The sequence below is a fragment of the Anguilla anguilla genome, chromosome 5 (assembly GCF_013347855.1).
Source record: "Anguilla anguilla isolate fAngAng1 chromosome 5, fAngAng1.pri, whole genome shotgun sequence".
Taxonomy (NCBI): domain Eukaryota; kingdom Metazoa; phylum Chordata; class Actinopteri; order Anguilliformes; family Anguillidae; genus Anguilla; species Anguilla anguilla.
The window spans coordinates 46,716,360-46,740,909 of NC_049205.1; the positions used below are offsets into that span (position 1 = coordinate 46,716,360).

The 24,550-nt window shown below is 43.0% G+C and overlaps 1 protein-coding gene across 1 annotated transcript; it reads right to left on the reverse strand.

The window, feature by feature from the left end:
• Nucleotides 1-15: 15 nt before the first annotated feature.
• secisbp2l (SECIS binding protein 2-like) lies at nt 16-24,069 on the reverse strand. Its single transcript, XM_035419066.1, has 18 exons — nt 23,754-24,069; nt 12,954-13,141; nt 11,510-11,834; nt 11,246-11,375; nt 10,097-10,320; nt 9,714-9,738; nt 9,517-9,626; nt 9,132-9,281; nt 8,881-8,970; nt 8,567-8,734; nt 7,865-8,006; nt 7,215-7,384; nt 6,697-6,829; nt 6,401-6,563; nt 5,032-5,252; nt 4,184-4,338; nt 3,708-3,927; nt 16-3,260 (listed from the first exon to the last, which is right to left on the reverse strand). Exons 1-18 carry the CDS (start codon nt 23,772-23,774, stop codon nt 2,620-2,622), a joined length of 3,276 nt encoding a protein of 1,091 aa, XP_035274957.1. The 5' UTR covers nt 23,775-24,069; the 3' UTR covers nt 16-2,619.
• Between the last annotated feature and the right edge of the window lie 481 nt (nt 24,070-24,550).

Here is a 24,550-nt window from a genome sequence, read left to right on the forward strand (position 1 = left end):
ACAAACACTAACATGTTAACTTAAACAACATATTTTAATAATATTAATATTAATAATCAATCGAGATAGCCAAATTGGATAACAGTTATTTTACGGGAAGCATCTACAAGTTGCCAGTGCTGTACAGTTTTAAAGAACCAGCCATAAATAGTAATATAAACACAAGCAATACGTTGAAAAGGGTATCGCATACAACCATTTCTTTCACATTAGTTACAATAGGAAGTTCACTAGTATTTACATAGTGCAAAGGACGCATTTGCTGTTATTACTCGATACACATGGTATAAACAAAATGGAGTAATAGATGACATAAATCCTGAAAAGACACAGTACCATTGATCCAACAAAGGAGACCTTCATTTAGCACCAACACGTTTACGTCTTAACATTCAACTGCTCCCGTGGCAACCACACACATTCCCATGCGTGTTAAGCTCAGGAAAATGTCTGCACACAATCCTGTTATTTTTTCTTCCGAAGCGCATGTAAATTGTGATTCGCGTTACACAGCTCAACACGCATGTTCGTTTCATTTGTAAAACTTGTATATTAAAGCATCAGGGGTGAAAACACATTGTGATTAGTTTCATAATACACTTCAACATGTAAGACAAGTTAATAAAACATACAAATTCTTAATTTTTTTTTTTTTTTGTCGTTTACATTTTCTTCGCTTTTAATGATATTGGTTGCACGCAGACTTCCCCCTGGCTGGGAGGCAGGGCCATGTCTTCATGCTCACAGCTCTCAGCCAATAAGAGCCTGGTTGGAGACCCTATGAGGCCCCAGCTTCATTTGTCACCACCTGTTAAAGGTTATCAATCAAACTTGCTAGAATACAAACAGTTACAACATCATAAGAAGAAAAAAAAAGGATACAATAAATTAAATTAATTAAAGCATTTTTTTTTACGGAACCAAAATAAGTATTGAAATAGGAAGTAGGTCCCAGTACAGATGGTGTGTCAGTTCCTGGTAAGCAGGGTGTTTACAGAGCTGCAGCAGAGTCAAAGTGCCTGATGACTTGTATGCCGTTCCATCTGGTCCGTTCTATAGACCTTTCCAGACAACGCTCCCGTTACCGTACGCTAACGCAAGCCCTCAGCGCGCTCTGGCACTCTCGTCTCCAGACAACCTGAAATGAAATGACTGCAACCTGAAAAGCACAAGCTGAAAGCCGAGATGCTTCATTGTCTTTCTGACAATATCCCCCGAAAGCAGGGACAAACGATTTCTCATTACAGGAATTACAGGAGCAGTAAACGTGAACTGAAGAGAAGCTACACAACTTAAAGTTTAAATAGTCTATTCCTGGCACAAAGTCAAGTATGCGCACCAGATAAAAAAAATATTAATAAACAAAACAAAACTCAAAATTGTAAAAAGAAGCAAGTAGCAACAACTTAAAAACAGACAACCTAATCTGTTTAAGAATAGCAGGGCAAATATTACAGAGTACAGGTTATCAGAGTAACCTACACATAGTATGTACATCCAGATTTGTTCTACAGGCCCTGCTTGCTCGAGTCCTGCAATATCATTTTAAATTTATTTTCAGTTGAATAAAATAAAATGCTGCTCTGAAACAAAAGAAAAACAGATTTGAGAAACACCAAAAAGAGAATATTTTTCTTAAGATGTGGCTGGCTTCTAATTACTTACAACTTAGGTTTACTATATATTTCCAGAGATCAATGAAATATACAGCTCAAACACTGATTTAGTCTATGCCCTGAATTTGAATCAATATCCGAAAGAAAGAAAAAAAAAAAAAAACAGTACTTAATGAATTAGGGTCACCCAGAAAGTTAAGACCTACGTTTTTTTTTTAAAATCTATAGGGAACAATCAATTTTGGCGTTTTAAGAATTATTATCTTTCTCACTTCTGGTTGCCAAGTTTCCAAATTCCTAGATTAATTTTCATTTCATCAATACATTTTCCTCCAAGGGAAAAAGTAGGGTGTTACCTCCTGGAAGACCCATATAAATAAATTACTTTGTAAGTAGAGTTATGATCGCTCAACAGTATCGTGATTAAAGGGCACAGCTTTTATCAGCTACAGACTGGAGGTAAGGGGGGAGGGCGGAGCTCATTTCTAAACCAATGAAAGGGGGGGGAATCTCCTTTTGAAAGTTTCCCTCCTGCCAAACCCCATTGTTCCTGGCAGATATGCGAAGCGGTGGGCAGAATTGTGCAGCCAGAGGGTTGACAGAATGGAATGTTGGGATGAGAGTGGCGTATTGAGACACTCGGCGAATTAAGTGGGCACGACCTCTCACTCATTTGAGCAATTTAGAACTTTGAAAAATTACTCATTCCCACAGCTGTCATTCAAAAGCATTTAGGAAAGGTTTCTGTGGGGGTGCAAAAGGGGTCGAACAGAACAGTTTTCCCGTGACAATGGCGTTATAAAAATGACTTTTACAAACAAAAGAATGAAGAGAATTGGTGGGTTGGTTGGTGAGCTGGTTGGTTGGTAGGTTGGTTGGTTAGTCTGTTGGTTGGTGTCTGCAGGATTCCTGAGATAACACAGCTCCTGTCACAGCAGAGTTAGACACCTCCTCAGGAGGGTGAGCCGCTGGTTGGTCGGTAGGGGCTGGGAGGGTTCGCCCGTCAACAAGGGATGCTCTTGGGCTCCAATGGTTGGTCGCTGCGTTCCAGCCCGGGATCAGCCAGCTCGGCAGATTCCAACCCTTCCTCGTCGCTGTGTCCGCCAGCCTCTTCCTCCTCCTCTTCCTCCGTGCTGTCCTGACTCTTGCCCAGCTGGAGGTTCTCCAGCGTCTCCGAGACCCAGGAGTCGATCCGGCTGCTGAGGGGCACGTCCACCGAGATGGGCCCCGGGGTGTAGTCCTCCTCCTCGTCTTCGTCTTCCTCATCCTCCTCGCCCTCCTCCAGCATGCCTGGCACCAGCGTGCTGGTGGTGCTGGTGATGGAGGAGTTGAGGAGGTCTCGGCAGCTCCCGTCCAGGGAGCCCGTCTCCGTGCTCTGCTGGGACGCCCACTCCAGCCGGTCGTCTGTCTTGCCCTCCTCCTTCTCGGGCGGGGCCCCGGCTTTCCCGTGCTGGAGGGCCGTGGAGGTCGGGGCGGGGGTCAGGGTCAGAATGGGGGCCGTCTGCACAGGGCCAGGCGGACCATCGTCTTCCTTTTGGGGCCCCGCCATGCTCTCTTTGGCCGCTGCCCTGCTGCACGGCCCCCCGTCACTCTCCGCTGCCTCCAGGCCATCTGGCATCTCCACCATGTTCCTCCAGTTGGTTTCTGAAAGGGGGGAAGAACAGAAGAAGCTGAATGATTCTCTGCAGTTTGCTGCCTGGTTAAATATGTGATAAGCAGAGCGTTTACTGTGGTCAGATACTGGTATGGAGCTATAGAGAACCTCCAGTGCCACAAATGTTACAAGCAACCACCACAACTAGCACTCACATTGTACCTTGTGTCATTATTTTGATGTTGTAGCTTGTCATGCCTCCTAGTATGACTTAGCATAGGTGTGGTCAGAGTAATGTTGACTGTGTGAACTGGACTTAATATGTTCATGGCTATAAACAACTGTTACAAAAAAAGTATTGTAACTTATCGGACCTGTGTTTTGTAGTTGATCCAATGACCTTCAGTATGCACTACGGTATTTCCTTTGGATAAAAGCATCTGCCAAATAAATGTAATGTAATGAGAAGGCAGTGAGGCCGAGCATTGGGATCTTACCGTACTCCTTCTCGTTGACCTCGGAGATGGGCTCGGAGATGACGCTGCAGAAGGAGATGGCGCTGGCGGCCGAGGGGTTCCGCGAGTGGCCCATGTGGTGCGTGACCTTCTTCACGTTCTTCAGGGCCTCCTCGGCCTGCTCGTGCTCCAGGGCAGACACCATGTCCTTGTAGGCCTTCCTGGCCTCCTCAGTCAGAGACACAAGCCTATTGAACAGCCCCTGAGACAGACAGAGAGCTCCAATCAGACGCAGGCAGCACACTCGCTGGGCAGGGGCGTGCGGCTGGACTTTGACCCACAAGTTCCTTCACAATCATTCAGGTGCGTGTGGAAATTCAACACACATCACAGTAATGCACAAGCAGCATGGAGACTTCATTTAACCTCATTTTGCTTGTACATTCTTTGGTCCAGTGCTTATTTTTATTGTATGGATGTGGAAGTAAATGCACTTCCAGTTGGCACGTCCTCCCTACCTCAGCTCCAGAGAAGTTGAAGATGCCCACGACGCTGACGGGGACCAGTTTGTTGACACAGCGGCCCAAAGCTTTCCGGCCTAGCGCAAAAACAAAGGGGATCTCCTGCTCTCGGGCCATAGCGATAACGTTGTACAGGGCTTCGTCCAGACCACCTGACCAAGAGATAGCAACAGTTTCACCGCATTACCAAACTGTGTAATAATGGTGTGCTTACCTAATTTTTACATTCATTTATAGTTGCTTTTATCCAAGACCAATGGAAACTAACCAGTATCTGCTGCCCTCTACTGGCAGGTTGTAAAATCACAGATATGCCCAGTTTAATGAACATGCATTCTAATATTTCTATTTCTAATAATAATGCAAATATGTTTTGTTATATGCACCAAGGCATAAATTAAACAAGGTGGCAATTACACAGCTAATAGGTTCCGTGGAATGTAAGGTTTGCTCTTGGGTTTTCAAGGGTCATCATTTTTATTCATTTTTTTCCATCATGACATTGTCATTGAATACTTATTTAGGAACAAGTATTCCTATATCATTGAGGCATTAACCTGTTATGAGAGCTATGCATGGAAGAAGTGGCTTTTTTCCCTTTATCTATTCCCTTATCTATTATCTATTCATTCTATTTCTATTCACTAATGAGAAGCTCTGGTTGGCAGTAAAGTTCAAAGAGCCGGGGTCTATATTTAAGTGTAATGTTAATGGTTTAATGCTGTAAATGTAAATGGTATTCATTGTGCATGTAGCAAAGTGTGGTTCAGCAATGAGGGAGACTGCAGAATCCAGTTCTACTGCATTAGCCCCACTGAGCTGTGTCAGGCATGGGGACCCCTCACCTTTGGACTGGATCTTCTCACAGTTGGGAGATATGATGACACACTTGATCTTGAGGAGCTTCATGTGCTTGGTGACCTCACGCAGGCCCATGACCAGCCTGCGCTTGGACTTGGCCTTGGAGGGGTCCTTCTGGTAAATGCGCTCCTGAAAGCGCACCAGCTCCTGCAGCAGCAGCGTCACGCTCTCGTCAATCTCCTTATTCAGCACCTGGTTACAGTACCTAGGATACGCACATGCACAGGCATGAATACACAAACCACACGCATGCACGCACGAATACGTGAAACACACACGCGCGCATGCACAAATATGCAAAACACACACGCGTGTGAGCACGCCCGCATGTGCACATACACAAACCGCACACGCCCGCACACAAAGAGAGAGACACACAGGCACGCACAAAGCCGTGGTATTAAGAAGTGCCGTTGAATGCCCACTAATCTTCAAAAGAGCACAAACAGCATGGCTAACCTCATCCAGCACAACAAACAGAGCGAGTGTGGGGAGTGGTGTGGGTATAGAAGCAGTGGGAGGGCAGAAGCTGTTAAAATGCAGGATCTGTAAGATGCGGGTAGGCCGGGACAATGTGCTTACTGCGGCTGACTTTTCGGACAACAAAGGCCCATCTGTAAAGGGTGGCATACATTGTACGGAGAACAGAGCAATGTGCAGTGCGCTTGTACCATACACTGTACAATCCGTTATTGTATAGACCTTCCTAAAAAAGAGCCTATTAACGTTCACAGAAGGCGCCTTAGTTCTTGGATATATTTTTTGTTACCCGGGTGGGCAAGGAATTTGAGAGAAATCCATTTTCTCCTCCTCTCCCAAAACCGCTATCCGTCGTGAGCCAGTTCGGTTGGCCGTGGAGAGAGTTAATTTCACTCTACACTAGCTTCAAAAACAAAGAACGCCTGCTGAACTGCGATCAGGAAAAGTCCCAACCGTAAGATGAAACAACTGAGGATGATGTACATGCAAAAACGCATTTTAACTGGCCCACTGTGCCGGTTCTTCAATTAACTACCAAAAACATACCCAGTAACAGTAGTAAAAGTACATTTTAATATTTCAGTTTTTAATTTAAACATTTTTTTCAATTATTTATTGTAAATATGTTTTCTTTCACCTGTGTTGTGAAGCACTTAGTAACTGTGTTTTGAAGAGTGCTGCATACATAAAGTGTATTATTATTATTCACTGAAATTTATACAACTGGAGTTTGAAAGTATGTCAGGTACCCTGAAATGTATTTTCAGTAGAGAATGCTTGCTGTGCTTTACGACGCACAGATAAATCCGATCGCTAGAGAGCATGGGTAAGAGGAGGCGGCCCCGGCCGTAGGGGCAGCGCCGGCGGACTCACTCTCGGAACCTCCGGCTGTGGATCTTGGTGATGGCGGAGGTGGCCATGGGGCTCCCGATGCCCGAGCTGGCGGGCGAGCCCTGGGACACGGGCGTGATGCTGTACGGGGAGTTCTGACTGGCCGGCGACAGCGAGGCGTCACTGGGCATGCTCAGACTGTTGTCTGCGGAACGACAGGAGAAAGATTAAACCTGTGTTCAGCGGCTGAGCGGACAGTCGTACGGACAGGTTAAGTAGCGGTGCCGTCCGCACAACGAGGTAAATGCAAATGCGGGAAAAAGGCATTGGCTGCTCACCCTCTTGGGACACGCCCTCTCGGGGCAGCTCATCCGTGAAGTGGAGCTCCTCGCCGGCCTGGTCCTCCGGTCCAGCCACGCCCTGGTCCAGAGAGAACTTTCCCTTCTTCACCTCTCTCTCTTTCAGAATGATCTGAGGACAGAGATGGACAAGACTCACTCAGATCCCATTCAACTCATTGACCACTTCTCAATAATGCTTGACTGGAGGTATTCCAGCTTTGGAATTACAATAAAAGCTACAGGAGTGTAATTTTATTCACCATCTGCTTCCAGCCTCTGCCATACTGCCCTTTGCTCATTAGGAGTGACTAATAATTTACCATTGTATCCATTCATACATCTGCTTGTACAGTTGAGCTACAGCGCTGTGCTAAAACAGCTCTCTGGCCTGGTTCCCCGCAGTGGATCTGAACCCAAGGCTGCGGGCGCAGAGCGCGGCTCTCTAGCCTCTACCCCACAGACAGCTTCTCTCCACTGATCGGGGCGTGGGGTCCACGCTGGCCCCGGCCGATCACCTTTTTCAGCGCAGTGGGCCTCTTCACTTTGGGGACCTCCCTCTCCTTGCCCCTCTTCATGCGGGGAGCGCTGGAGTCCAGGATGTTGTGGGGCCCAGCGTAGGGCTGGCCCTTCAGCCCGGGCGCCTTGCTGCTCGAGTCCTTGCTGTGGAACGGGGTGGTCGTGCCGACTGGCGGGAGAACGCACAGAAAAACCATCAGGCGGTAACCCACAGACTGACCAAACCCACAGGCTGACCTTTAGTTTTGTTAGACCATTCGTAGGCTTAAGCTCTATCTGCTTCATGTACTGTATATATTATATGGTAGGAAGAACTGTCGTACCTTTGTAAAGGAAATCTCTTTCCTACAGCTAATTATTAGTTAGCAGGGACTGTTAAAATGCTGTTTGCTCAAAAAAGCCTGTGCTGCATGGAACCATTAACCCTAGACTCATCTGGACACTAATCACCAATCTTGATGGTATAAAGTGCAGTCTACCCACACAATGCTAAGAACTGATGCTTATGAAAATTATATGGATTTCTGTCTACTTCATTTTGAGATGGATGGATGAAGCGGAGGAACGAGGAATGGGAGGTGAAAGTTAAAAAGGTGCCAGAGCAGACTCCACTGAGCAGGCTCAGTGAGCCTGGCTGGGGTCAGGGTACCTGTGTAGGAGAGGGGCTTGGTGTTGGTGAGCTGTCGAGCCTTCATGGCCTGCTGTTGCTTCTCCAGGGCCGCCAGCATGTCCCCCAGGTCCAGCTGCACCGGGGTCTTACTCTTCTTCCCTGCTGCTTTAGTCAGCGCCTCCTGCAGGCAGAACCGAGAGCGGCTTCTGTTAGCGCCGCAGCAGCAAACACGCACATTCACGCACGCACGCAAACACACACTCACTCGCATGACACACAATCAAACACGCTCAGGCAAATTCAGACATGCAAATACAAGCCCATACACATGCATCTATATACACATACAAGCGATTCAATTACAAATACACAAATATGGTGTGCGTGCAACATGAGGAAATGGCAAAAATTCAGAGGCCTCATTTGTTTTGCACGAAGCGCCATGGATTACATCACACCCCTGTGACTGACTGACGCCAAGCTAATGAAACACAGCTGACCTGCCCTGCAGCTTCTCCGGTTACTCACACGCACACACACACGCACGCTGCACGCACACACACACATGCATGCACACACACAAACATACCCACAGACACATGCATGCACACACACATGCATGCACATGCGCACACGCACGCACACTCGCACACACTCACACTCGGAGACAAACACACACACAGACACACAAAGACACACACACAGACAGACACAGACACACACACACACACGCGTACACACCTGAAGTTTCTTCTGCTCCATGCTGATCTCGGAGTACTCCTGTGCCGTGGCCAGGGCGGCTGCCAGCGCCTTCTTCCTCTGGCTCTTGGCCCTCTTGGGGACGGACGTGGTGATGGGGATGGGCGTCTGCACGATGCTGATGGGGGAGTTTTCCGGCAGGTTCTCCAGCTGTGGGACGGGAACAGAACCACAGCCAGTGTTCACAGCTCTAGAGAGAGGCTGATGCGTCCAGCTACAGCTGCACAGACGTGCGCTATCAAAGTCAAACGACACGGGCTAGTGCCGCTAATACAGATCCAAATCATTCATCTCACCAGGTTTTTAGGGATCTTGGGCTGCGCCTGTTCCGGCTTACTCCGGGGAGCGGCTCCCCCAGAAACCAGCTCAGGAAACTCATCTTCATCCTAACAGAGAGGTAGCATCACACACAACCCATGTACCCATCTTAGCACGTTAAATAGAGAGTCAAATCAATATGGCAAAGCACGACCATCAGAGTCCAGTGGGAACCACTCAACACTGTATGGCTTACAGCAGAGCACACCAGCAGGAAGAGGGAGCTCACCTCAAAATAGAGAGGCTCCGTGTTGAGCTCGGCCCCCGGCAGCGGGGGGGCCGCCTGCACAGTTCCCTCCTGCAGCCTCTTCGGGAGGCCGCACCCTCTTTCCGACGAGCTGCCGCAGCCACGCCCATGGTACCCCGCCTGGAAGTCCATCTGAGGGAAACCAAGGAATGCTCAGAGATGCAGTACATCAACATGTGCTCTGTGATCAAAGCTTTTTCAACAGAGCGTGTTTTTCACTGCGTGAACGCAACATGAAATGTTTGATACTGCAACAATTACTTGAATTCTGTTATACTCCATTAACACAGTTCTCACAGTTCTTTAAGCATGACTGAAGTGCAAAAGCACTCTGTTCAGACAGTGACACCTGCTGAAAGGACTGTACCTGAGGGCCATTTCTTTGGTCGGGTGCTTTCCCTCCTCTGTAGTACACTGAGGTTCTGTCCACCCAGGGCTTCTGAGTGGCCTGGGACGCCACGTTTACCCAGCTCACAGCTGTGCCAAAATAAACGAACACGCAGTTTAGGGAACAAAACCACAAAGCCGGTGAAATGTAACATTCACACAGGAATCAAGGCCTACCCGTCATCACTCCAGCTTCAACTCCCTTCAGAAAACAGAAACAGAAAGAGACACTGTTACTATTCAATACCAAACAATGGGAAGCATTTAGATTTCCAAACAAAAATTCAGGTCACCTAGATGCAATTGTAACGGGCACAATATGCTCTGCCTCTCCAGTTTTAAGAAGAAGCTTTTGAAAAGCATAAAGTTTCAGGAAACGCCGTTCCTGAGGGACATGGTGCTAGGAACCGCCATTGGCGAGTCCTAAAGAGGTAAAATGGCCGCTGACACAATGAAAGGATTTGCTGACTGTGGCATTCACAGCCACATTAAGGTATAACAGCATGCGGAGGGCATTAGGGTGGTTACAGTGGGCACGGAGAGAGCTGGGCCGGGCGTACCGCGGGGGCCGCGTGCTCATTGGTCCGCGGGGCCGCTCCGGCCGCCTGGTTGTGCTTGGGGCTGCAGTAGCCGCTGTCGCTGTCGATGTCCGCCTCGCTGGCGCCGTGCTCGCTGGACGACTCGCCCGCGGGCTGCGACGCCCGCCTCCTCCGCGCCTTGTTCTTCCACAGCAGCGGGCTGGCCCTCTCCGACAGGGACCTGCCCGAGATCTCCCCCGGGAAATCTGAGGGGTGGGGTAGGGAGAGAGAGGGGGACGCAGGGACGTCACTGAGGTGTCCCGCGGTCCGCTAAGAGCAGAACCGCACGCTGCGTTCACGCAAGCCTGACGCAGGTAACAGGCCCGAGGGATTTGGCAGCATTTAAACTGCCCCTGTGCTCCGCCTGCTACAGGTCCCCGCGGCTTGTTTTCTGAGCCAAAAGCAGGACAGGTCAAGACTAGGTGAATCTACTGCGAAGTAGTGAAATAATGGATCAGGACGTTCTGGTTCGGTGCCACATGCCACCCATAAACAGACCATGCGGCAAAAAAAGACCTTTGAATTGACTGTATTATAAGAAATAGTACATTACCTAAATTTACATGTATATGCATATTACACATATTACAAATGGTGGGGGGGGGGGGTGTGAAAGTGGGAAGTATTGAAAATGCAAAATGATTTTATTTTCACAATTGTTACTGGAGTCATACTGTTTTGAGTGACACCCGCCCGACTGCATGCAAATACACAGAGCTCCTGAAAACCCGCTTCAGTTACACGGATGGACGGGGGTGCCAATGCAAGCAGACATTCATCAGCTGTGTCACAGAGGCGCCTGCAGACAGATAACTGAGCAGAAAGCACAGAGTTCTCTGGAACACTGAGCACAGGCAGGGAAACCTCAATCAAGTACTAATGTAATGCCTTTCATGAAATGTAGTCAATTGACTCAAGATTATCCAAGAAAAGTATACAGGTATAGTACAGAAAACATAAATCACACAATGGAACTAAAATCTAAATGGATTTTGAATAATTCTCCAGTGTCCTTTATGTGTCCTCACTTCAATGACTAACAGTGAACTCCTTAAAGAAGGAATGAAATGGAGAAACACGGTTTTCCTTTGGCTTTGGGATGAAACATTAGCTGTGTGAAATGGCAGTTACCGGTCTGCTGGGCTGCGTCAACCAGAAGGACCGTCTTTGCCCTGCCGTCAGGCCCGGAGGCGCTGACCTCCTTCTGCACAGCCACACTCCTCATTGGGGGTCTCTTGCTTCTCATTGGTTGCGAGAGTTGCTGTGTTAGCAAAACCAACAAATCAGGAGTGAAATTACAATTCACAACAAAGAGTAGTTATAGAAAACACAGCATTTTTTAAATAGGCAGGTGAGCTTACAGGAGAGGAGTTAGCTTAGCAGTTCAACTCTTACTTTTGGTAGCACGGCGGTGCGGACAATACCCCTTCCCCTCTGGTTAGACACGCCAAAGGCCTGGCCCGGAGCCAGCGCCCGATCGCTGCAGTCAGCCGATACGGCGTTGACCACACCCGCCGGCACAGGTGCGCCGTAAGGAGAGGGGAAGGGCTGGTAGAAGCCCATCATGGGGGCACAGGGGGCTGGCATGATCTGGTAGTAGGCGTAGTCGCTGGACACGGGAGGCTGGGGGGACGACAGGATTGGATAGGCCAGGTAGGGGCCTCCAGGGCTGGGGTTGGGCTGTTGCCATCTCATATCTCCATTATACAGGGGGAGTTGCCTGATGGGAGAAATACAGAATAAACTGACAGTTGCAGGCATGCCAGAACTATCTGGCTAAATGTGTTCAACCATGGGAAGCACCACTCTGACCACCAGAGGGTTGTGGATTCAAAGCCCAGTTGGTACTCCAGTGAACAGCAGAATTAACAAAAATTCAGCAATATAACAAGAATTACAGAGAATTGAAGATACACATGAAAATACTCTGAAACAAACGATTCACTGTTAATCAGCAATCTGTTTCCCCTCTGAAGAATGCACTGACCCTGGTGATTGCCTCAGAGCTGCTGTTCAACCCTTACTGAAACTCTAAACAGGTTCAGAAACAGACATCCACTCAAACAGTAGACCAAGCTCCAATCTTATCATACAATTAAATTGTGTTATATTTCAGCATTGTAAGTCCATTTGAATAAGGGGACGTGCTGAGACAACAAGTAAGAATTAAACAAAAAATATGAAGAGTCAACTGTACATGTAGTCTGGGGCTGAGAACATGTCACTGAGGACAGGAACAATTCTGGGTAATTTTCCCAGGCATGCTTTCTCTTTCGACAGTAGATACAGTGGGCATTTCCTTGTATACAAAATGAAAAGGGAGAAAAGTTTGCAGGAAGTATTCAGGATATAGCAGCTCATTTAAAACAGAAAGTCATGAAAGCCATCCATTCTAGCCTTCTCTTAACACCAGTCCTGTCCAATTACTTTTTCTACCATATTTTTTCATCTGGGGAATATATCCACTAAATCGTTCAAGCTATCGGATTTTCATTTCCGAAACAACAAAAAAAGAACTACAACTGGATATAACTGCAACATTATGCTCACGTTGTACAGTGATATGCTAGAATATTTACACAAATCCCAGAATTCACTTGAGAATATTCAGCCAAATATGAAAGTGCATAGTGTCAGTGCAAGTTCCACAGCTTTCCCTTCTTTCCCTGGCCTTCTGTGAGAAGACCATACCAGCTAACACAAAATGTTCTCACAATGCTACTGGAATGTCTTGTCAGTGTTATAACATTGCCACTACAAGGCAGCATCGTTGTGAGGACGTTTAGTGTTAGCTGGGATGCACATTGCCCATGAAAGTGGGCTCAGAAGTAGGACCCACCGGTTGGGCTGGTTCTCCTGGACGAAGGGGTAGCAGGTGATGAGATAGCTGGGGATGGCCGTGGGCTCCACCCCACCGCTACTGCTGCCCCCACCACCCTCGCCAGACAGGCTCATGGCAACCAGGGCAGCTTCCGGGCCTTTCTTCTGAGGGATGAAGGGCTCAACCTCAGCCGAGAGCTTCACATCCTAGGACAATGTGAGGAAACAACAGAGACATTAGCAGGATGGGTTCAGTCAGTATGGACTCTGAACTCACTGACCATCCTTTCGGAGCACAACACAATATAGACACTTACTGTAAGCTACATAGGGCATTATAATCCAGACAACTGTTTTAACCCATTTACATATCTAATATAGTCATCCACCAGGCACACCTGAAATTTTAATCCCGCATTGAAGAAATTGTCCATTTTGTTAAAAAAAAAAAATGAAACAAAAGCCGTTACTGTAAAAAATAATACAACAAATGGGTCATATGCTTGTAATGGGTTTTAAAGTGGTGGGTCAGTATTCTGACAATTTTATCCAAAAATTCTTACATGACTGACATTTATGGTTCCAATCTACTTAGAAATGGCCTGACAGTCAAAAGGGGTGGTTGTGAGGCATTAAACAGGCAGAAAGCTACAGAACAACATGTGACCGTCTCTACAGGAGAACTTACAATTAACACACAGCCAGCTACATTCATTCAATACTTCAAAAATGACACGCATGAATTTGGTGCTGAAATTGAAATTATTAATACAGAGTCACGGTACGGATGTCAAATCTTTACTTGTTAATTAGGCAGTCTTGTCAGTTTTAAATTAACAGTTGCTTGCAAGGTTATGCACCTTTTGTTTCTGGACAGGGGTAGAATACTAAATAAAAGGTGTGAGGAACACGGACCTAAGACAAGGTTCAATTCAAGCGGAGATGAAACACTGTTTTGAAACACTGTTGTCCTGTGTGAGTCAGCACTGATGCACGTGACCTTCTCGGTATAGTCAGCCATCAGGTTGCCACCTTTATCCACATCCTACACAGCACCGTTTCATTCATATAATTCCTGCTGTGAGATTTCTGTCAAGGAAAACATTCCACTTCCTTGTTCCCATCACACCATCACTTTGAGCTGCTGGTGGACTATTCCCAGAATACAGGTACTGACTGATTCATACCAATAAACCAGCAATAATGCACACAAACATACACGCTCACGCATACACACACACACACACACACACACACACACACACACACACACACAGCTCAGCTTTGCAGCCAGCTTGTTTGGACACACATACATAATGGGTACGTAAGGATTTCCAAGCGTGTACTGAGAGTACTGCAACACTGGGATTATAACTAAGGATGTACAGGCTCCACATAGGGAGATCATTTGCCCCCGTTGGTCCACAGGTATGTGTGTAACAGTAAAAATTACAGAAGTATTGCTCAAGTCTTTGACTCTCAACCTTTTCTAATGACAAATAAATTCTTGATATCCTTTCAAGAAAAAAGAAATTAAGCCACACAGCAGATGGTAAACCATAACCTTGATGGATGACTTTCTCCTGTCCACACAATACTGGTTCCATTTGAACGAAAATTACAAAATAAACAGTCTGTAAATTCAAGATGAAGCACGCCAGAGAATCAAATCTATTTTTATTCAGCCAGACCTCACAATGTGTGATTTCCCTTGATCCAAATGTCTAACCTGACTGCCCAGAACCATACAGTAAATTCCTGAAAACAACAAGCCTATCAATCAACCAGCAAAGTCGCTGAGCTACCTGGTGCGTCTGCTGGATGCCAGTAATCATTTACACAATTCATGACCAGGTACAAAGTCTGCTCTCCACAAGTACACTGTGAGAGTCCCTGGAACCAGTCCCTGGACAACTCTCCTTCTACATTGTTAATATTCTCATGAAGGGGCTCTGCAAGGACAGCTACTACTGATGAATCTGATATTGTAGATGAATCCATTGAAAACACAAGCAGAAATTTCAGTATTAAAATTTTATTAAGTAAAAAAAGCACACTTCCAAGAAACCTTCAAAGATTAGACACATTTTTTATACAATGCCACATTGTGAATTTCCTAATGCTTTGTTTGTCTCAAGTGTGCATGTTAAGAGTATTTCCGAATACGGTTTTGTTTCCTTTTGCTTGGGAGAGGCTGTCTCAGTCTGACGTCTGAAGTGACGTGCCCAAGCCTTTACAAATGGAAACATTGCCAGGGTTGTCCTGAATAAATAAACCCCAGGGAAAGTTCTTTGTTAGACACAGCAAACTTTAAAAAAATGTTCGGTTGGCTTCAAAAAACCATGAAGACCTTTCCCTCGTGTTAATTTTCAAAATCTTATTTATGTTTTCTCAAATAGGCCTAATGGATTTTGTGTGTGTATATAGGCTACCTGCATAAGAGACCAGGGAACAGAGGCAGCACCAGGCAGTGGAACACACCACAGTCAAACAAACATAAACTGCAATGTCAACAACACCTTACACTTGCTGAAAACCTACCAATACTAAATCATTACTAATTCTCAAAAGCTCATTCCTACCCAATTGTTCTGTGAGCCCAGGTCACCATGTGTTAAGACAATGATAAGATTTTAAGTAAACGCATTACATCCCTGACAAAACAAATGATCACTGAGCCAACAACATCGAGCCTGACCTACAACTGATGTTTCTTAAATCTCCATGGGAACCTTGAAAAACACTAAATACATCATCAATATCAAACACATCAATATCATAGGCTTACAATAATACAAAAACTAGTTTACTAGTTATTTAAATTATTAGTTATTGGAAAATAATACATAAATTCACAATTTGTTCTGCTGGTGTCATTCAAACAAGAACTGTGTATAAGGCCAAATGTACAAAAAGTATTTTGCTATTATTCTTCACTGTGATCATGTCTCCACTAAAGAAACTGAAAAAGCAGAGGGTTAGGGGCAGTAATTGAAGGCATAATTTGTGTATCCGCAGATCTGCTATCAAACAGACACCCATTGTCTCCACAAGCTACTGTCTGTGGGTAGGACTTTGTGTAGAAAAGCGACATTCAAATCCTTAATGCATTCGGTAAAATCTGAAATGGAGATCTCGATGATTAACCCTGCACACCAACCTTGCAGCACAGCCTACTTGTACAACTCAATCTCAAAATGTTTGACCCATAAACCAAAAATTTAATCAAAAATTTAATGCACCTGACAGAATTCACTGCATGACTCACTGTCTATTAGAATCCCTGACAGAGACTCCACTCCTTATCACCCTACAAATGTTTTAGTTTTTTTAATAAAGCTGTACTGTAAAGTGACAATTCTTAAATGTAAATTGCGTAGAGAAAAACCACTCCTGTGGAGAAACCTAAACAAATAATCCAGTGTCACCGGGTTACATGACAAGCTGGTTGGGTCCTCAAGAAACGACACGCTCTCACGCACTGCGAATCCACAAGTCCATGAACTATGAGCCCCTCTGGGCAATGTATATAGGTAGAAATAAAATACCGCAAATGCAAGTATCTTCTATGTTCTCCTTCAGTTTGAAATGTAATAAAGAGATCACACATAAAACAGGAAAACTATATATGTCCTGGATCACACACTCCTTGATCACAAGTGTGCAAAATCTGAAGGTGAGATACAGAGCTACTAAAGATCTACGAAGCAAAATGTAAACTGTGTACCCTGATGTCCTCTAATGTCCCCAAATCTATCCAAAATAAATTACGTAGTGCTGTAAATCATACCGTACTCATATATTTCAGTACAAATCAACTGTTTTGACTATGAAACTCGCTTTTGCATAATCTTTAAGTGTGAATTATTATAATTTCATCAGTACAGGGGTCTAAGATATCTAGTAGCCCAAAAACCTAACCAAAACCTCTCCGAATATTATTTTAAATTATTTTTGTCCATTAAGAAACCTGTAACTTTGCTCCTTATGATGGTTTAACACAAAAATGGAAGAATTATGCAAAAACATTGTGACACACTTAGGGTTGGGTATAATTTAGATTTTACCAATTCCGGTTACCATTCCGACTCTGCTTATCGGAACCGGTTCTTATCCCAAAATGTGTTATACCCAAAACCGCCTTTATTTTCAGCAGATTTAGGCTACCATAAAAAGTAAATTAATTATCATTTCGGTAAAAAGTAAAATAGCAACAGAGCATAACACGTCACACAACGAGAGTCACACAACCTGCTGCACTCCATGGAGTTAATAATAGAAAAGTCGGTGGATTATCAAGACTAAAAATGGAAAAAAGTCATTGTGTGGTGGCCTGCAAGAAAAACAAAGACAAGAACCCAGATCTGATGTTTTCTGTGCTCCAGTGCAAAATGCTGTGTTTAACTAAAAGCAGCTAGGTCTATCATAGCTAATGACACTAGTTAAAAGCAGCTAAGTCACCATAACAACATTAGCTAGGTAGCTAGCTTTGTCCACTTAGGATGTGATGTGATATGTAGCTAACGTTGCTAGCTATGGAGTAACTTGTCACATCACATCCTAAAAAAACTAATTAAAAAAGAACATACAAATACATACATACCATCTCTGAAACAGCCTCTTAGCCACAGGTACTGAACGTTATAAGTACTAAAAGGGGATAGTGGGGTTATGTGCACGAACAATGTAAATGCCAACACTCGCTTTCTATTTGTGGGTTTATTTCTCTAATTTACTTGCGTTATACCAGTGCTTATACCAGTACAAGTGAAATATTCTTTTAAGTACAAAACAGTTATGTTCCCTCTTTGAACAAGATATGTAAAATGAATACAATCAGTAGCTAGCCAGTGACATTTTGAAGTATACTTATGTTACATGAGACAGGCCTAAAAATACTATAGAGAATTACAAACTAGGAGACAATAACAGGGGATGATAAAATGTACAAAAACAATATTTGCATGATTTTGAATGATAAAGACCGACAATAATCTGTTGGTACGTCAGAACATACAGAAGAAAATAATCTCAAGAATGTCTATTATGCCTATATGCCATATTCCCTGTCCCCTGTCTCAGTTCAAATAATTTAAGACCCCTTCAAAAACTTGAAGTGAATGTAACAATAATTATTTACAACAGTAAATTGTTCAAAACCTTTCAGTATTTGGTGTAAATAAGTGGCCTGATTCACCTTGTCCAAAGAACGGTTTAGAATTATTGCCTTAAGCTAGTCTTATGCATTCAGTTGGCTTTAAGCTTTCAATTGTTTGAGCTTCCATTGTTGAGGTAAATGGCAGTGTTTCAGTGAAAAAGAGCAATTGTATGTCTGAGCGCTGAGGTCAGCCCCAGATGTGCAGTGGATAAAGTAGCGCTGATGCTAATAAGGAAAGACTGAAGGCCCTAGTCTTCTTCCTGTGCTTGCTTATATATAGTGCAGATCAGTTTGGGGCCGTTTTGCAACATCTGGAGTTGGCGATTTGGTTTTGACTGAAGGAATTATGAATGCTGATAAATTATAACAAATCATGGAATACCCACAGGACAACATTTGATTAGGAGCAAATTCATTCCACAGCAAGATGACCACAAGTACACTGCTAAAAAGATCAAGCTGCTGGTGTTCTCAGAGCAATGGACTGGCCACCCCAGAGTCCAGACCTCAACATCAGTGAATGTGCTTGGGATTACCTGGATCAAGAGAAGCAGAAAATGCAACCAACTGCTAAGACTAAATTTTGGAGGTGTTTAACAAGAAGCATGGAAAAATATCCCTGCAGATCTCATTTTAAAAAACTCTAAGAAAGTACCCTTAAAAGAATGGAAGCTGTAATAAAGGCAAAGGGTTGACACACTAAATACTGAAAGATCTGATATTAAATAAAAAAGGGTGGTCTCTGACACTTGCGAAATATTACACATATGCTTGGTTTTTCTGCTACAGAGACAGATGAAGAAAAACAAAGAGCATATGGGAGTCGTGCGCTTTAAATTAGGGAGATGTCATGCAGGTCAGGGTCATTGTTGTGCCTTCAGATTAAATTAGGCTACAGCTCAATCAGATCGCTTACAGCTTAACATTTTTCTTATTGAGCAAACAGTGGAATCTCTGTACAGCAGACAACTGCAACAGCATCCATTCGTTTTATAACATTACAAGATGTTATGGTCCTTGTCAGAGCAGTCGAATGGGCATAGTGAGATTTGCTTCACCTGTAGCATGTCAGATGAATAGGCCACAGAGCCAACAAAAGATGCTTACAGTACAAAGAAAAAAAATTTGTTTGCAGGTGAAATTAAAGATGGAATTCCATTCATATTCTGCAGGACATTGTGCTTACATTGGAGTGGATCTCCCCACTTTCACAAATGACCTGGTAAATAGTGAAAGAACATATTAAATGGATAGGGATTCATGAAACATTTGTAATACAGAAGACCCTAAAACAAGCACAGATTAGTAGACAGTGCACTGCTGTAGTACACAATCCCAACACAGAAATGTAAAGTATCTACATTACATTGCATCACATCACTTAGCAGATGCTCTTACCCACAGCAAACCACCGGCTAATGAATCACCAAAGATAAACCCAAGTACCTGTGAGCACCCTAACAGCAAGGCTTCACACGTCTGCCCAAAACTTTCACCGCTTTGACTGACTCAAAAACTTCAGTAGCACTGTGATGAAGACAGATAGCCTAGGTCACATTATGGCACAGGGTCAATAACAGTCAGGTCAATCCACAGGGAAAAGACTGAACACTTAAAAACAAAGCTTAGAGACTTAGACTTCACATCTGTGACACTCAAGTCACTTTCTGTACATGTCAGAGACCAGGAAACTCACAAAGAGCATAGCTCAAAGCTTAAATCTTTGACCAAAATGTTTTGGCAAGGAAAACAACGAAGTGTACAAGGACTCTCATGAACGGCATCGGTATCTAGGCTACATTAATGCTTTCTGATATACCAATGAGATGTGAAACAAGGTTCAAAAAATGTGTTTGCTTTCACATTAGTTAGAAAATACTAAATGTTTCCTCCCATTGAGACGGCTGATTTATATTCCCTACTGAACTACAATTCCCAACATGCAAATATACCTCTCTGAATTGTCATTTTTATATGCTTATTGAAAACGGGACAGTCAAAATCCAAAAACAGAGGACCTGAAGCCAAATAATGGTTAGTGCATCACCTTTTTCATATATGGGAAAAGCACAGCATGGTAGGTCACACAACTGATGCCAATGTGTCAGGAAGTTTCAAGCCAATAACCAAATTGACACATCAACAATATTTAAAATCCTCAGTTTAGCTCTGCAGCTCCAAGTAAATGCACTTGAATGCTGTAGGCTAAATTTGAAAGCACTGTATTTCTGACACAGAAAGAAAGTAGAGGTGGATTGACACTAATTTGTGGAACCCATGATTGAAACAAATGAGATTAGGATCAGCCATGAACATCAAATATTGAAAACGGAATTTTAAACCACCCACATATTTGTGGTTGGGAAAAGTAAACAGCCAAAGACCAAGTAGTACATTCAAAAGAAGCAAAATTCCAATTAGACATTGAAAGGTCTTCTGAAATGGTTGCCTTTATATTCCAAAAACAAATTTTGGTATAAATAATTACAAATATCTGGTTAGGCAGAACTTGTTTTTGATGTTTTCAGTGTGTGGTTCTTTGTTGTATTTTGTTTAATGCAGTTTAATGCTCATTAGGGTAGATGTGTTCATGTTTGTATAACATGCTTTAATATTCAACAGGTCCTTGCATTTACTGTCCCTCTTGGGAATATACCCAACCACTTTATGGAATTACAGGCTGCACTTCAATCCCTGATCGTTGCACTTGCGTTTGCATTTTAAGTCACTCTGAACAAGTGTCTGCTAAATGCCAGTATAGTAAACGTAAAGTAAGACATGCTAGTTTGTCATTTAAACAAAGCTAGCGGCTGTCAGCAGGTAGAGTGTTCTCATACCTTTTGACTGATACAATTTCATTAATTCTATTAATTAGTAGTGAATGAATCATCTCTATATGAAAAGCTTTATGAATAACCAGCCATGTGTTGGGGCATGCTTGTATTTTTATTGGACCAATATAATTTTTTTGACTTGTCTGGATGCGGCTGCATTTTCTGAGTGGAAGGGCATGTGGCTAATCTACATAGCCTACATAGCATCATCATTGTGCATAAACAAGACCTGAGTGTTAAGCACTCGTAAATAATCACTTTAAACATTTTGTAATTCAAGTGCTTTTTAACGTATCTCACAGCACACCTCAAAGGAATGGACACCACTGGCATAATCCCAAGAGCAATAAACATAGCTATTGTTCACCAAGTGTTAGTTTAGTACTGCTATAAATTAATAGTTAAGAGGCGAGAGTTAGCCTGTTAACTGTGGCGTTTATTAAGAGCATTCATTTCAGTACAAATATGAATATTATGTTCTGACTTTTTTTTTGATACAAATACTCTGTAATGGTAATAAAATTGTACTGAGTTCTTTTTGTTATTCAAATAATTATCAGTTAATCTAATTTTGTGTTGGGCTTTTAAACATACACAAGTTTAATGCTGTTTTGAGTGGGGGCTATAAAAAACCGACTACTTGGAGCCAGACACAGTTCACAGTAAGTCAGGTCCGGTGTAGGCCTTTAGTACAGATGCTCAATTCTTTAATTGTACCTTTTATTCTAATAACCATTGTTTGAAATGCCTAGATGTCCATTTTACTCACCTGGATATAGAAATACCCTTACTGAATGCTTTACTAATCACAGGCACATTATGTATTGTGAAAGAGTCCATTTGAATATTAGTAGGCTATCTTTCTTGATGCAAGTTTCACTTCATATGTAAACAGTGTAAAAAAATATTATATAAAATAATGAATTAGACTGGAAAAGATTCTGTAACTTTTCTTTGACTTTCAGGTGAAAATGAATGTGTCATGAATTACACTACTCTTTTTTTTTTCTTTTTTTTTTAAATAAATAAATAAAAATGCTTAATATGTTTAAGTTCAATTTCACAACTTGCCCTACATAACCTTCAAAAACCATCTTGTTGAAAACCAAAGATGTATTGTATTCAATTGCATAGTCCCCAGTTAGCCAGTGAAGCACAGCTTGGGGCTAGTCTTGAGCTACCACCAGTTACTGTTAGTTACTGTCAATCTTTTCTAAATGGAATTGCAGGGTTCTAGCTAGGTAGTGAAACTCATAAAATAGTATTTGGTCTTGCCAGTCTACTCACAAATGTTAAAATACCAGTGCGTTATTCATAGAAAACCACACGGAATTTTTGACAATTAATTATACACTTCCCGCAATTAAAGTATACATTTTACGTTAGTAAACCCACGCTTAGCTATCAATATGTACAGGCAAACGTGCCTCAACATAATGTAAACGTGGCAACTTAGGTCATTGTAACAGCTATTTAAACTTAATTAATCTGACAGGTAGCTAAATAAATGTCGCCTCGGGAGTAACAGCTTCAAGTAACGTTAATCACATGTTGCAACTTTCTTATTCGTTTCCATTGCTGAAGTTGTGACAACCACAGCGCTACTGGCTGTTGTTAGCAAGCTAGCGGGCATAACGGCAAATTATGGGGAAACAAACAGCAAATCCTCAAAGACCAAGCAATCTAGACAGTTCAACGAGTACCTACCTTGCTTTCCAGCATACCTAGTTACTAAGCTAGCTAACTAGCTAACGTTCATAGTCCAAAACTAACCTCAGCTGTGAGCTAACTATGGCATGATTTAAATTGCAGCTTGCTGAACTACTATTTTGGAAAACGAATCAACAAAACAGCAATAAAGCAACATGTAAAAATACGCGGAGACATGCGTTAAATAACATAGGAAACCCAGTCCTGGCTTTATTTGGCTAGCTAGCTAGCTAGACTTCATAGCAAATAATTCATTGATGTTATGACACCGACTTCACTGTAACCGTCGGCAGTAGAGCCTAGCTAGTTATGGCTGACTAGTCAAGCTAATTTAGCAACCTAGTGTAGTTTATTTTTTCGAAAATATTAATACAGTTCACGTTAGCAAAGATAAACGGCTACATATCTATCAAAAATTGCACAGCTGATCGGTGATATTTGGCTTAACCAGTCAGCTAGTCTAACGTCACTGAGCTAGCTCGTTATTATTAGCTCATAACAATAACTAATGTTAGCCAACTCAGCTGTTTGGACAACGTTACATTTTAATTAAAACGCCTTTACCTAGATAATAAATTATAAGACTGAAAAATTCTATTCGCTTAGCTAGCTCGTTGGTTCATAATAATCGTTAACGTTGTGTCTAATTCAGGCGTTTGGCTATCGTAAGTCTACATTTTAATTAAGAAACATTTAGGTAGCTAGCTAGCTAGATTACAAATTGTAAGAGTGAAAAATAATTTGTTACCGCTAGTTAGCTAACGTTACCGACCTGAGACAATTCGTAGAGCTAGTCCGCTAAATTAGCCAGCTAGCTACGACACTGACAGGTTTAGCTACAACTCATGAATTGCTAGCAATCTAGTTGGCAAGCTAACATTTCTGTTTTGTACGATTAAAAGACAAGCACATATACAATCCTGAGAAAGCTCTTATGATTACATTAACCCACTGTAAACCACGATAGAAACATTAAGTGTCTTAAAGAAGCTGTGTTCACTGTAATTGCCAAAATAATTTCCAATCGAGGCCTAACGTCAGCTAACTAGGTGAGGCAAGCTAACCCAGCGTAGAGAACCCTGTCCCTCGTTAGACTAAGTTAGATAATCTTGTTTACCTTACTGTCGCTTGTATCCATGGCTATTACTTGAGCCTCGACAGACCCACTTCGTGTATGCTGCAAATGTCAGGAGGATGTTGTTATTGTCCTCATTGTGAATGCTGAGCCTGCTGTGCAGAAACACACCCAATTGCTTGCTGGCTATATCTTGGCTGGGTTCTTGATCTGGCTATACAATTTCTGTACTTGGCTCGCCGTTTTACGGTCAGAATAGAGGAAAAAAATGGGAGAGTCATCTGGAACGGTGGCCCTATTGGTCCAAAAGTGACGTGCAAATCCCAATCATGGACTTCGTGTAAAGCAGCCCTCTCAAGAGCGGGTGGGGGTAAATTATGTTGAATGTGTTGTAGGCTACGTGTAATATTACGTGACGTATTTATTAAATACATACATGCACACGCACATTCCGAATTGGCTAGTTAGGTTCTATATGCAGTGGCTCAGGTAAAATAAAATGACTATACAAATTAGATTGGCACTAGAGACTGAACATTGCTGAATTAAATGATAATTTCTGATAAATGTTTTGAAATATGCATTGAAATGCATCCAAAGACTTTTGAATATTGAGCAATGTCATAAACTAAACTATATGCATTCATTTTTGTTGTCCAGTCTTTAATCAATCAAATGCACACTATTTTGACTATAATACATTCAGCAGGTTTTGGCAACAGGGAATATGTTTTTGACCTCAAATGAATTTGTCTGTTTGTTTGTATATGAAAACATAATGCTTTTTGCCCATTTTTGTACAATCTAAAAAATGCAGTGTAATTGTACAAAACATACAG

Coding starts and splice junctions, on each gene's coding strand:
- secisbp2l (XM_035419066.1), bottom strand. CDS start 23,774: ATGGATACAAGCGACAGTAAG. Junction 9,627..9,713: donor TGAAGCTGGAGTGATGACGG/GTAGGCCTTGAT, acceptor ATTTTGGCACAG/CTGTGAGCTGGGTAAACGTG. Junction 6,830..7,214: donor GGCCCACTGCGCTGAAAAAG/GTGATCGGCCGG, acceptor CTCTGTCCTCAG/ATCATTCTGAAAGAGAGAGA.